Source organism: Drosophila ananassae, chromosome 3L, assembly GCF_017639315.1.
Source record: "Drosophila ananassae strain 14024-0371.13 chromosome 3L, ASM1763931v2, whole genome shotgun sequence".
Classification (NCBI taxonomy): Eukaryota; Metazoa; Arthropoda; class Insecta; order Diptera; family Drosophilidae; genus Drosophila; species Drosophila ananassae.
In genome coordinates, this window is record NC_057929.1 from 18,846,500 (window position 1) to 18,861,421 (window position 14,922).

Below are 14,922 nucleotides of genomic sequence, written 5' to 3' on the forward strand. Positions count from 1 at the left end.
ATTCCAAAAGAAATTATCCAAAATCTGATAGAGAGCATGCCAAGGAGACTAAACAATGTCATTAAAAACCAGGGTCTTTGGACCAAGTATTAAAAATATCTTGTTTCCTTTTTGTGTCATATCATCTTAGTCTGAGTATATTGCATGTTGCTACTGATTTTAATTTATATCTAGTAAACGGCTTTTTTAATGGTTAAAATAAATATGCCATTTTGTTATGAATAAGATATATAATCTTAGAAAAAAAAAGGTGTTACCATTTACTTTCGCGTTTATGTGTTATGAGCACCTAAACATCAAATTTTCAACATGTACTCAATTTTGCTCCCTACTGTATATGTCAGGAAATAGAGGGCGTTTTCCTCTGCCATTTTGTATTTCACCACGCGCAGCGAGTCGCAATGATATTCTTTTTACGTCCGTTCACTTCTGATGACAGTTCTTGATTGCCTTCCCTTTAGGGATTGTCGAAAATATATCAAAATATTGAAATATCGATATATTTGCGAAAACAATAAATATTTTTATCACGATATTTTAAATCCGTAATATCGATATATAAATATTTTTTTTGGGATATTTTCCGATATTTTTTTTCGGCCTCACTATTAAAGTTCAATAATTGAACTTGGACTTCCCAACTGCAGACAATGCCACATCTGTCAAAATTGGCACTACGATACCTGATAACAACGGTATCCTCAGAAATGATGGCTTCGGCTATTAAATGTGTAGTGTGTGACTCACGTAGCCGCATGACTGATCGACTCGTAATTCAGCGTGTATGCATTTTTAAAGGAACTGGCCAAACAATACTGAAAATAACTTAAATTTGATCTTAAGTAGACTTACAGATTAAAATAAAATAAAATAAGAACCACATTAAATTTAAGTATCTTCCATTGTTTTAAGTAATAAAAGCTTGCATTAATATGAAGTATTTGTGTTGTTAGTTTAGTTTGAGTGGGTCGTAGGATTAATAGAAAGGGAATGTATGTATACGAAAAATTGAATAAATGAAAGAAAGACATTTTTAAAGGCCTGCTCCTTAAAAAAAAAATAAATTGTTTAAAATATCATAAATACTCGATATATCGATATTTTGTCTTGATATTTAAAAAAATCATTTTGATATTTTTCAAAAATGTCAATATCATTGATACGATATTTTTTAAATATCATGCAACCCTACTTCCCTTTCCTCTTCCTCCTTTCCAGGGCTTTACTCTCCTTCCGCACCGCGCTCTTATTCAAAAAGCTTCTCTTTCTTCATTTGCAATGCTCATTTATTTCCTTTTAGACTAAATCCTTAACTTATAATTAATCAGTCGAGATGGACATACTGGATGCCAATATGGAGCAGCAGTTCGATCGCAACCTCATCGAGGATGTCAAGATGAATCCGGTGATTTAAGACAGGTCGCACTATAACTAGCAAAGCAAAGGAGCAAAAGAGACATCTTCGACCCTATAGAGTTAATATATCTGATTGATCGAAAATGACACAGCTGGGGTGTTTTTGAAGGTAAAATGGTGGGCCTTCTTTTTAAAGTTCATAATATAAGGAATGTTTTATAATGAAATTCTGATGAGGGTTGGACCGACTATATTCGATATATGTTTATCCGTTTCGATGTATATCTTTCATTAGAAGCAGTTACTTAACTGCAAGGGTTTATCAACTTCACCTTCGCTCGAAGTTAGCTTTCTTTTCTGGTTTTAAAACGCACACTTCAGCTTCAATTCCTGAAACCTCACTTTTTTACGATTTAAAGCTATTTATATTATTATATATTATACATTCATATTTATATTAAAAGTAATCTTCAAATTTCACACAATTAAGATTGTTTTGGTTTCTATTTGCACTCCATATCACTTTAATAAACATTCGTAAAGCAGTCTAAAATACTGTTTTAACATTATAAAGGAATAACAATTTAGTTCTACATAAAAACTAATAGGGGACAAAGACATACAGCGTATAATAAATTAACTAGTAGTAAGGCAGAGTAACAGGTATTGGATAAAAGTAGTTAATCCCACAAGGATCTACGGTTTGTATGTACAATATACAAAGTTATGACTCGGCAATGACAAGGCGTTAAAGTTAGGCGCTTTTGGTGGGTGGTCCTGGCAAAGGTAGGGCGATCCTTAGAGCGGGAAATCTTAGAGCTAGTGTCGTCTTTGAGACTTTTGGCAGACTATGTCCATACAGAGGTAGGAATGAGGCCTTCTTTGCTGGTTCCGGGCGGCGTGAGCACCTCCTTGTTGAGGAACTCCAATGGCAGGTTTACCAGGTGGCCCTGAAAAGTATATAAATACATATATAATAATTTATATAGATATTCTTATTTCTTATTTGATTTGCTTAAAAGGTGCCAGTTATAAAGACTCAGCCTGTCGCAGGCTGGACGGTATTATCTTAAAATCTTCAAAATATAGGCCAATATTTTGCTTAAATGCTACTCATCCTCTCTATTCGAAACTAATTACACTAAACAGCTAATAGACTTTAAAAATCGGACCGAATAGAGCTAATCAACTTAAATATGTGGCCCATCTACCTGAATTTCGTTGGCGCGATTCACGGCCATCTCAGGATCTGTTTTGGCCAGAGGAGGCTCTTCCTGGTATTTGCGAAGACTGTTGAATGTTTTTACGAAATCCGTGGGAATGCACTTGAACACCTCGTCGTAGATCTCCGTGTTCCGTGAGGAGATCCGACGCCAGGTGCCGTGCCAGAACTCGTCGCAGACTGGGTCGCTGATGTCCAAGTCGGAGCGACTGGATCCTTCTCCTTCCAGAAGGCCTGTGAAACGGGGAATACCAAATGTTACACAAAAAATGTTTTAAGTAGTCGACAGTAACTATTTACCAAGATGCTCCTTAAAAAGATATTTCCGGAGGCGACCGGCAAACACTCCGCTCGGATTCCTTCTCCCGTTCATGCGACCGTCCTCGAACTCCTCGTCCATGATTATGGCCGCTATTTCGGAGTCCCGCTTCCCAATCATAGAGCGATCGTTGATGTTCGCTGAGCCGCAGATCACCACCCGATCGTCGGCAATCAGCAGCTTGGAGTGCACGTAGATCAGCTCCGTAATCGGCGTATTGTTCAGGAAGGAGTGATTGCGCAGGCTGTGGAACGAGATGTAGTTTTGAGGCTCAGAAATGCCCGCCTCCTGCAGGCGATTGAGGATTGCAGTGCGTCCCCTGAAAGAAAATGTTAGTATTAATTGATGTTCATTTAGTTATTAAAAAAGGTTTCATATAATTTAATATTATATTTTGTCCTATATTGTATATATTTGACATATAATGTTAAAATTAGGAACAAAAATCTACCTTTTGCGATCAAAGATTTCAAAAATAATGAAATCCAAACCTTACTTTATGACTCATGGCATTTCGAACTTTTATCCCAAACCTCAAAAAAAGTTTCATTAAAATCATTTATAAATTATAATGCTTCATAAAATATTTTATTTTATGAACGATATATGGGTCCGTTCTTTGAAGAAATTCAATGTGTAAGCAAATAATCAGTTTAATCATTGCTGGGTTTCTGAAACAATATGCTTTTTAATTCTTGGATTCGGGGCACAAAATATTAATCTTGAAACATAGCTTTAATTTTACGATAAACATTTTACGCCGAATGGGCACTGTAGAAACTACACTCTCGTATAATACTTGTGTCCCTGAAATTTTTTGTTTATTTGTTTAAAACATTCAACTAACTTTACTTATTATGTACACATATATCCTAATCTCACAGCCATTGTTAGGAATTAAAAGGAAGCTTAGGTCTATTTTGGCCTTACCTGGATATGGAGGCGTAGTTCCAGTGGGTTATGGCCCTCACGGCAATTCCCGTACTGCCACCCACATCGCCCTCGAAGCCCGGAAGAAGCGGCATTATCACATAAACCCGGAATGGCTTCCGTTCCCTGGAACACATGGAATCATTAGGGTCTGCTAACTCGATAGCAGGGAAGGTAACTCACTTGTGCGCTCGAACGATGCGCTTGAAGAGGCTCTCGCCGATCTGGTTCCGGACATTGTTGTGCGCTCCCGGAACTCCCACGCCCAGCTGCATGGTGATGAAGAACTGGTTCTCTATGTAAACGTAGTGCTGTGCCTTGGTGATGGTCTGGATGTAGGCGTCGTGGATGCTCTGCTCCACCAGATCGGCCTCGATGAAGCCGCAGCTCCAGGCGGAGACACTGCGCAGAAGCTGGCAGGTGACCCGCTGCTGGCGACGAGCCTGCAGTTGCTGCAGGTGCGAATTGACCCTGATTTGGTGGTAGCTCTTGGGGATCAGGTAAGGGAAACGCGTGTTGTCACGCAGCTTCTCCAGCTTCATGGCGTTCCAGCGCTGGATGAAGTGGCGGGCCACGTCCCGAGCGGACGCGCCGGCGACGCAGAAACCTACGTCGTGCCAAGGCATCCGCGGAGTGGTGGTGCGATCAATGATGTCCACGAAGGGCGAGTTGAGGTTCATCCAGTCCTTGAGTATGAAGTTGGAGTAGTCCTTGCCGAACCAGTACTTGGCCTGGCCGTAAAACTCGCTGAGTATTTGCGTGCTGTTGGCGGTAATGGTCACCTCCTGGCCGCCAGCGACCGAGGTGACGGTGGTCTCGTGGACCGACATGGTTTGGGTCTCGACGGTGATCACCTCGTCCGCCTTCTCCTCAGCCGCGTCCGTGGCGGTCAGGCGGTTCATAAAGTCCTTGCCCATCTTGGCGCCCTTCATGGCGTTGTTCTTTAGCCTGTCCAGCACGTTCTTGCGCTCCATCTCCGGGGTATTGAGCTTCATTCCCTCCAGCGCAGCCATGGACTCAGTTGGCGTGTCCACGGGACTCGCGACGAGCATTGATGGAATCAGCAGGCGATCGCCGGGCTTTAACTGCCTCATCTCGATGCTGGTACTTGGTTCATCCGGCGGTGGAGGCGAAGGCGATCGCTCCTTGGTAGACGACTCGTAGTGGGCATTCCGGGAGGACTTACGGGACCCGAACGCCGAGTCTGTATCGTCCTTGTTGAAGTACAGACTAGGTGTCCTGCGCGTACTGCCTGAAACCGAGGCGGTAGATATACTACCCAGGTCTGTGAGGCGATGGTGGTGGTCGTCCCAGCGCCCGTAGCACAAGTCTATGCCCCCCATGTAGGCATAGGTCTGGTCAATGACCACGATCTTCTCGTGATGGGCCCACAAGAGTATACCACCCCTGGCGTGGTCCGGGTGTCGCATGACCTGGAAATTGGAAATTATGAAAGGGATCGCTTCCAAAAAGGGTTAAGGTGATAGGGAAACCCACCTTAATGTTTTCGTGCTTCGCCAGCGTCGACTTGCTGTAGTAGCTGTTGATGCCCAGCGCCATCTCCACCTCCTTGTAGAGCAGCACGAAGACGCGCACACCCTGCTCAGCCTTGCGCAGCAGGATTTTGTCCAGGCGCCAGTAGTCGCCGTCGAGCGCCGGCCGCTTCATGTAGATCTCCGGGCTGAGCCACCAGTCGGCGATGTAGATCTCCTCGGTGGCCGCCTCCAGGCCGTCGGCCACGGCGGACATGTACTGGGCGCCGTCAACGTACCAGGTTGCCTGGGTATTGGCACGCATGGGCGCGTAGGACATGTGCGGGTTGGCCATAGTGAAGTCGCGGGCGTAGGAGTTGGCCGTGTGCTTGAGGTACTGCATCCACTCCTTGCACTTGCGCCGGGTCCAGCACTTGAGCACGATGTGCCGGTTGTTCGTCAGCACCTGGAGGCCCTTCCGCATGCCTGTCTGGTAGATGCCCGTGGAGACGTCGAAGCCCTGGTCGAACAGAATCACCGCCCGGATGCTGCCGTCAGTGGGTCGGATGTATCCAAAGCAAGTCTCCTTCACGAAGAACCACCGACTGCGCCACGTTCCACAGACCACGTCCGAACAGAAGTAGTTGCAGCGCACACAGCAGTTCTTCTGGAAGCAGCCGAAGAAGTTGCAGCCCGCCTGTCCCGGTCGCGTGGAGCCCGTTCTCTTGAGGATCAGGCCCTCCTTGCCCTTGATTCCCAGGCCGGGTACGAAGGACACATTGGAGGCTTCAACGAAATTCAGCTGTGGATGGAGAAATATTCTTTTTAAGTCTTTTTAAAAAATAATGTAATTACTAGATAAGATATCAGGCATCGATCATTCCTGAATCAATTATAAGTCAGCTTGTCAGTCAAAAATCCACTGAAAGTAACCCAAGGTGACATGCAAATCCCTTTTGATTTGTTATTCCCGCGATTTCCAAAACACGTTTCGGATCTTAGGGTATCTTGTCCAGCCAACTTGACATCCAACATGGAAATCTTTTAGTCTTTGTAGCGAAGAAGTACTAACCGTTTCGTGGTGGGAGCGATACAGACTGATGTTCAGCAGGTTGTACAGGTAATCCTCGAGCTGCTTTATCCTCACAACCAGGTTCTCTACGGTCACCAGACTCTCCGGCCGATTGGGGAAGCGCGGTAGCTTCCGCTTTTTCTTCTTTTTCCGCTTCTTCTGGATGCGCCGTGGCGTGAGTCCCGCCAGAATTGAACTGTGCCCGGGACTGACCATCGCGACGACATTGCCTGCAGTGCCGTTCGAGCTGTTATTGTTGTTGTTTCCCTGGCCACTGGAACCTGCCGACTGCTTGACCTTGGTGTGGGCGGGCAGGTCCTTGAGGGTGGATTCGTCAGCCATCTGGCTGGCGGTGGCCTTGAGCGTGGTCCGCTTTTCCTTGTGACTCCGGCTGGGGAATGGAATGTTGAGCGATGTGCGGAAGAAGCTGAGCTGCTGGTGCAGCGAGTTGAAGTGCTTGTAGCGCCGCTTGATGGTCCATTTGAAGGGTCCATGGGTGAGCTCGATGGTGTACCTGAGGGCAGACAGGTGAGAATATTCATCTAAGGATATAAGATCGAAAAAACTCACAGATTTGGATTCAGGAGATGCGTGGTGACACTACGCTCCGTGTCGACGATCCGGACGTGGATCTCGCGACCCGGAATGAACACCTTTCGCTGGAAGGAGTTGAACTTTACACTGGGACCATAAATGCTCGTAAAGGGAATCTCATGGCGCAGCACCACGCTGTTGTTCTCGTCGTCGTCGAACTCCTCATCGTCGTCGTCCGTCTCCTTGCGCTCCACCAGGACCGGCTTGTCGCCCACGTTCGAGAGGATGGTCACGGAGTCGGGGAAGCCCAGAGTCTCATCATACTCGGAGTCCACCAACGAGAACTGGAACTCGGGTAGACAGCGACTCTGGTGCTCAGCCACCACGTCGTCCGTGCAGTCCCGGAACTCCTCGTTGTTGGAGTCCTCCGCCGACGCGCCCGGGCTGCCAAACTCAGCCTCAGAGTCGGTGGCATATGGAGGCAAGACCGCTCCGTCGCCGCTGCGTGCCGCAGCCATGGCCTCAAACTGTGTGAAGTAGAAGGAATTGTCTAAACCATCGTATCCCCGGTTTACGTAGCCGTTAAAGTGGGTGGGGCGGTACACATCGTCTGTGGGATATTCCGCTGCAAGGTGGGGTATACAAAAATGGTTTCAAATTAATAACAAGAAATCTTTATTTGTGTTTATTATTAGTTTTCGTTTAAAATAAATTGAATTCCAGTAAAAACAATAGGGTTTATTAACAAGGGTTATTATAAGCATGGAGGTATCGAAGAAATATTCTAAGCACCTTTTGTCGACGTAATCTAAAATACTGCACTTGAAAAAAATCAAAACAAAAGATACTTTCCCAAACAGTCTTTTATCAACTCGATAAGCATTTTTTCTACAAAAAGCGTTTTTAGTAATCAAATCATTTATTTAATTGATTATTTTTATTAGTTGGCTTTTCCAATTTGTTTTCCTAGGAAGCTTGGTCTTTTTGGAACTCTGCACACAATCCCTTAAGGACAACTCAGGGTTTAAATAAATAATTCTTAAAATAAGACATCTATAGGAATCCCTGAACCCCTCAGAACTCTCCTGAATTAATATTGACAATTGAAATAGAATTTAATTTATTATTTGGTTTCTGTACTGTTAAATATGTATGTGCATTATTTGTACAAGGGTTTTGAGTTACAAATACATCCGAACTCTTTGAAAGACACTATTTTGAACTTCAATCTTCTACCGGTCTTATCATCTTTGTTTGTTGACTTTGTAAAGTGTTGGGGCTTCTACTACTTTGCCGGCACTTGTGAATTTCAATTAGTTTAAATTACATTTGCTGTTTCAGTTGGCACCTAATCACTTCATTTGGCCGGCTGTAGACTCGAATTCTGGCACTATTGGGGGCAAAGGAGTTGGTTGTAACGGTGTGGACTCCCTTAACCTGTGTAAGCCGCGCCAATTAAAAGGCAACTATTAACGCATAATACCGCATTCGAAACTGCCGCCCAAGGCCGGAGCTCGACAGGTGTGGTAGTTAAATGTTGGCTTTATTTCTGTAATTCTGAACTTGACATAGGAACCCTGCCCGGCGGAACCTTGGGGCTATTTCGAGCTGAGCAAACATGCCGCTCTCTCCCCGGCCGTAAAACAGATATCTGGTTAGGGTAAGGGCACGTGAGAGGCCTGCAGACTGATAAGAAACTTGTTTTCTTGTCGGACTACCTTGGGACACATGACCACAGATAATACTCGTAGGTTTCTATTTGGATACATTATGTTTCCGAACAAGAACTATACCACTTGAGAACCGGAACAAGCCCGAAAGTCAGCCATCTACGCTGTATGGGTACACATTCCTCACCGACCCTCTATCGCACTGACATTCACACTGATAGTGAAGCCTAAAAACGCAGCGCAACCGCTAGATAAGGCTATTCCGCACAGTAGGTTAGCCATATATCATCCAGAAATGGACGACTAAGTGGCTTTATGAATGCGAAACCGCTTCCCAAAGAAACGATAGAATAGGGCCTTATCGAGGCGGCAATAAACCACATAAATCAGTATTAAGTCAAGTGCTTTGATTAGCAGCCAATAACAGGTGTCCCCGGCGCACCCACATGATATCCACGTCCGCAGGACTCGGAAGCCACTATCGGTAGACAAATATGATTTGCCATCACCCGCGATTTTGCTTATCACGACTGATAGCTGAAATTAGCTCTTATGCCGAGTGCAAAGGCTTGCCAAAGGTCCATCGCAATGGGGGTATCCCCCGGGCATTGTCTTCGATCGAGCGGCAAATAGGGCTTATTGGGAAAACAAAACAAGGTGCTCCTGCTTGCCAGGGAGTTCGCTCCCCAGACGTTCTTGGAAGTCAACGTGTTATCGGGGAAGTGGCGAAAAGACCGTATGTGGCACGTAGCTTATCACAGAGCTCTTTCAGTTATCAGCTAGAAGTAGCCAAACAAAAGAACTCTTGAACAGACCGCCAGAAATAAAGCGTTAAGTAAGCCCCGACGGTCTCTGATGGGCGATAAGCTTGGAATCCGAAGCGAACTTCAAGACCCCTAAATATTTCTCCAATTAGAGCCGCCCGGAATTTCTGAATTGTGGATATAAATGACCGGCCACGTTCTAACATAATAAGCGGCAGACTTCATAGTTCTGTGCCAACGAACTCGAAGTGTATAAATTTTACACCCTTCCCAATAAAATATGCGCGAATCTTAACAGTTTTCACTTTCCGAGCACATTCTTTGCGGAGTAAATTAGCACATTCGGCCCGTTTCCGAGGCTCTAATTTGGCTGATTTATAAACGTAAGCTTTGCACTTTTTCTGGCTCTAAGGAGAATAAGTACATAGTAAAAAGTTTTATTGTCTTGAAACTCAATTAACAAATTAATTTTGGTTGTAGCGCGCTCGGGGTGAGCGGAAAAAGGGAGTTCCCAAAGATAAGAGATGATTCATAACTTGTTGGTAAATTTAATTTTTACAGAAATCATTATTCTTCAAAATAAAGGCTATGACTTCCTTGAAAATATTTGGTCTTTTGGCACGATTTTGAAGCTTAAGGTTCATTATTTTGGGGGAGACTCTTATGACCGCTAATTATTAGTTTGCCAATTATTTTAAAGATTTTAAGAATAAACTGTTTAGAGTATGTATATTATTATACCCATTTAAAACAGTTACGGGCAGTTACGAACAAAAAGGCCCCCTGGGGAGGTCTTTCAACCCAACCTGACCTACACATAACGGCAAAGAAATCGAAACTTCCTGTTGCATTGTCCGCGTGCGGGGGCAAATGTAAATCAATAACAATAATTTATACCGTTTTCAGTATCTGTAGCTGCCTTGGCGTGTCTTGCATTTAAAAATCGGTTATGAGTCAGCGCCTAATCGCACCGATAGGCGCAGGCCAACACGCAACAGCGACTAATGCGGTGGAGAGGGGCCATTATGCCTTTGTAATTTATTAATTGGCGTCTTATCAGACCTTTATGGGACGCCTGCAATCGCCATTCTCTCCCGAACCCCAACCAACACCCACCACACCAGTTTTAAAGGTTGGAGATTCTGCCCAAACTGGTTCACTATTATGCGAGCATGCTCAGCACTGATGACGCAGATTCTTAAAAATACACCGCCGCGCCGCGCACGGGGCCAAGTGATCTAAGATAATCAGTATGTCTCCCCAACCGACATTACCCATGCTGGCCATCAGCTGCGAGATGCTGCGGCGATGACGTCGCACCTGCAGGTGCTGCAGACTGGACGCCGCCGCCGCCTCCGAGGGCAGGTGCAGTTGCAGGGCCTCCCTATTATGGGTGGGCCCATTGTGGTCGATGGCGCTGCCGTTGTGGACGTCGGTGGACTTGGCCATCATTCTGCGGGATGTGCCAATGTTGATGTTCCAATTAAATTTGTTTTATTTTATTTTTGGCATGCGGTTTTTGGTTTTATTCCTCTGTGTTGTTGCTCTTGTTGGATCATCTCATTTTCGGAATCTCCCTGCGCTGTTCCGGCGGGATGTGTTGGCTAATTAAACCAGAAATGTTTGAATTTTCGTTGCAAATAATGGAATAAATGGTTGATGGTCATTGGAGAGAGCTGGAGACTTTCTAAGCAGAGGCACTTGGTGTCAGGACTCTTTAAAATTGATCTGATAGAACTGATATCGTCCTGCTCTCTCCTGACGGCTAGACCAGGAACCACATCAAAACTGGCACGATTCGAAAATAATTAATTAAATTTTTATCTTAGCGTTTCGTTATCTTTGCGCAAACACACAGCCCGGGCTTGGCAAATACGTACAACAGGCCCTGCTATTTCATTCGCATTCGCATTTCGTTTTGGGATTTGGTGTTTTGGTGTTTTGGCTTTTGCCTTTTGGCGCTTCCAGCTCATAAATGTTTTGCACAACGCCGCACTCACAACCTCACAAACACTCGCACGCACAAATTATTCGGATATTTCGGCCATAGGCTCGTGCCTCATCAAAGCGGCCCGTAAAATGTACTGCAATCGCGTCTGCGGCGTGTGCACCATGTGGGATCCGAGTCTGTTGCCTTGACCATGGTGTTTACACATCACAGATGCACTTTTTCCGATTCTCCCACCGAGGCAATGACACGTCTGCGACGACCACTGGCGGAGATGGGCCGCAGCTTTGTTTACGTTCAGCGGCCGCCCGACTAACGGAAGTTGGAGCCCCGAAATTAGCGCGACGTAGCATTAACACGCAAAAAAAAACAGTACGGAGCGAAAGAGAGAAGTGCCACGCTGCCCCGGATTCGCGGCAGAACAAGAACTAGAACCAGAGGCGAGTACCAGCTCCCCGTACTCACTCCAACACCCTCGAGCCCGCGCCGAAAAGCTGCCCGCGGCTCAGTCTGCGATCCGCAATCCGCAATCCGTCAGATACGTTGCGACTACGTCGAAGTCACTCCGGTTGAGGTATAATGGCACTGTTAAGGTAACTCCGCGCCGATGGCCAAAGCTCGATCCGCACAAAACGGTAAACGGTTAAGGTGGGAGAGCGCAACTGCCGAGAGCTTGGAGCGCGAGCATGTACCGAGCTTGGCGGCCACAGCTGCTGAGTTCGAAACAGCTGGCGAAGCTTTCGGGGTGTTTTGAAAACGCCAAACCCACTGGAAAAGCTATAGATTGCGTTCCGAGCCAGAAAAGTATTTTCGAGATTCTATTATGATGTTATGCAAAGCGGAGCTGGCCGGTCACAAGGTCATCCAGCTCCGGGGGAAACGAGTTTCGTTGCGGAATGCAGCTTTAGAAAGCTTTCTGTGGGGTTTACAAACCTTTTCGATGAACCCCAGAGTTAGCCGTGGGCTCTTGGGGCACATCTGATGAATCAGCGCCGCTTTTGGCGCTTTGGCAAGCCTCTGCTCCACAATAGATCGCCTATCTTATCATCCTCCAACACTGATGCGACAGTCGGAAACCAGCCGTAATCGCTGCAATCAGCACCCACTTGTTTTCAAAATTAGCTCGCAGTAATGGCGCAGGGCAAAATAGGCAAATGTAATTATGCTCCTGATTAGATACTCAGGTGGGAAAACTAGACTGTGACAGAATAATTGATGGACACACCCTCAAAGGATACATAGACTCAAAAATATGCATGAGTTGGAGGATTATTTAAAGTGCAACAGGTACACTAAGCACTTCCTTTTAACGAAATAATATTAAAGAGCGGATTTCTTAAAAAACAAAATTATGGAACATTTGCCATAAAGATAAAAAAGAATTGGGAATATATCGGGAAAGATTTTTTAAAGTGCGACACTAAACACTTCCTTCTACTGAAATAATAATAAAGAGGATTTATTACTTATTATAAAAATATTATATAAGAAACATTTGCTATGAAAATACAAGAATTGGGAATATATTTCTTTTCGTTATATATTTCGGCAACAGTAACACTAATAAAATCCTTCTAATAAAATAATATTAAAGAGGACTTATTACTAACAAATTATAGAAATATTATATTATATTTTAAAGTTGTTTGAGTTCAGTAAGTATTATGTAGTCGAGAAGGTCAACGTTATCGGTTGTTGATATTACTCTTGTGGGACAATTTTTTTAGTCTCTTTTTTTGAGTGTTTTTGCTGATTAAGCAGGTTCTCAAATAAAAACTTGCTCTGGTAAGCGTAACGATTGATTCATTATTGTAGGAGATATATCACCAACATTCGTCCCATAATAATCTGCACATTTTATAAAGTAAAGTACTCTTATCTACTAAAAAAATAAATTTTTGGGCCAACAAATTGGATTTTTGAGGAAATATTAAAATTAAGTGTACTCATAGGCGTTCCCCAGTGACCATTGGGGTACTTGGGGAGTTATTGTTTGGAAATAAACATATTGATTGTAAATGATACCAAACATTCCGTACCGCTCGCCATTTCCAAGAAAAATTAAAACAAAATGGTAACTTCAAATGTAAATTCAACACTTTGTATAGATAGATATATAGAATATAGATTGTATTCGAAAATATAATCTCATTGTTTGCTTTCATTTTTATTGTTCCTTATCGTTTCGACAGATATCCGAGTCACATGCAAACACTGGGCAAGTTCACTTGAGTTTAACTTGGCTTTTAAGTCGCAACTCTTTCACACTTTTCGTTCCCAGTTCCAGCTCAAGATACACATATTTCTGTTGTTTTTTGGCACTTACATTAGGCTTTCTGCGGGCCGAAGAAACCGGTGAGACAGCGCTCTGTCCGATGCCTGATGTTCTCCTACTTGGAGTCCCAGCGTTACAGTTATATCTTGTGATTCACTTGGCATATGTGGTCTTGGCACAGACACTCATCTGGAAACTCGGGTACTGGGTTGAAATCGTGTGTACGAGTGTACATACATATGGGAAGATTTAGCGTCGCGATAATTGCTATTGAGTTGATTTCAAGACGGAGGCGCCACGCGCGTCGCAGCCACACACACGAGTGTGTGGAATTAATTGAAAAATATTAAGATGTTAGCCAATAGCTCGTACACTCACACACATGGCACACTTTCTTGTTATTGGATGTGAAGGTGATCCTCTCACAAACCTGAACACTTTAGTTTGGATTTCTTTCTTTTATTTGTGAATTGTTGTGCGAGGAGCCCACTTGCCCCGCCACCAAACCGAGTAAAAACTTAAATTGAAATTAAAAACTGAGCAAAGCGCCAGCAACCTCAAATCCTACCGATCGAACAGATTTCTCGCCCGCGGAGCGGACGCAGACAATAGAGAGAGACACTCGGAGAGAACCACGCTGGGATGACAATGCTTTTCACCAGCCTTTCACTTCCAGACTTCAAATCCAGGCGAATTTCGTTCAATTCCCAAAGTAACAATTAAATAGAACGAGTTGCCGACTTTATTTTGATGTTTGCACTTAATTTTAACTGATGTTTGGCGTTCGTTGCTTTCTCACTCCCCACACCGCTGAGTAAAAAGACGATCTGCGAGTGCGAGCTTTTGGCTGGAAAGCTTTGACTTTGGAGATAGAAGGCAATAACCGATATCGAACAGCTGGTCGATAGAGAGCTTACCGTTTGAGCTGTCAGTTAGTATTCGAATTTGCGATCACTGCCAAACTTCCTCTATAACCAAATAGTTTTTTAAATCACAGTAGAACTCCCACAACTATAAATGTAACTATTACATTCTATGAGTATCTTAAAACTAATATAAAACTTATTTACCATCAAATCTAGAGATAAATTTATCTATTAAATCTGCACTGGAAATGATAATATCATGAGTGACAACTTATTTAAGGGGTTACGTACAGTTAGACCCTAAAAAAACCGTTTTTGAGGAATTTTTTATGGCCTCACATTTTAATAATTAATAACAAATCTTTTTTCAAGTCAAATATATACATTTTAAGTAAATATTCTGAAATTATAAGCATTATATATTTAGAAATAGGCGAATAACATGACATTTGAGTGGGCTCCTTAAAAAAAATGATTTCGCCGTGATCACTGAA

General features: G+C 43.8%; 1 protein-coding gene across 4 annotated transcripts; it reads right to left on the minus strand.

Moving 5' to 3' along the window:
* Positions 1–1,850: 1,850 nt before the first annotated feature.
* On the minus strand, positions 1,851–14,400 carry LOC6493918 (phospholipase D2). Of its 4 annotated transcripts, none has more exons than XM_001961291.4 (10): positions 11,753–11,889; positions 10,614–10,943; positions 6,942–7,530; positions 6,372–6,885; positions 5,325–6,101; positions 4,011–5,260; positions 3,828–3,953; positions 2,879–3,216; positions 2,568–2,812; positions 1,851–2,306 (listed from the first exon to the last, which is right to left on the minus strand). In XM_001961291.4, exons 2-10 carry the CDS (start codon positions 10,789–10,791, stop codon positions 2,205–2,207), a joined length of 4,119 nt encoding a protein of 1,372 aa, XP_001961327.1. In that variant the 5' UTR covers positions 10,792–10,943; positions 11,753–11,889; the 3' UTR covers positions 1,851–2,204. The 4 variants fall into 4 exon arrangements, with proteins under 4 accessions (XP_001961327.1, XP_032311489.1, XP_032311490.1 ...); XM_032455598.2 differs by lacking the exon at positions 11,753–11,889 and adding an exon at positions 11,220–11,741; XM_032455599.2 differs by lacking the exons at positions 10,614–10,943; positions 11,753–11,889 and adding an exon at positions 14,131–14,400.
* Positions 14,401–14,922: the final 522 nt, after the last annotated feature.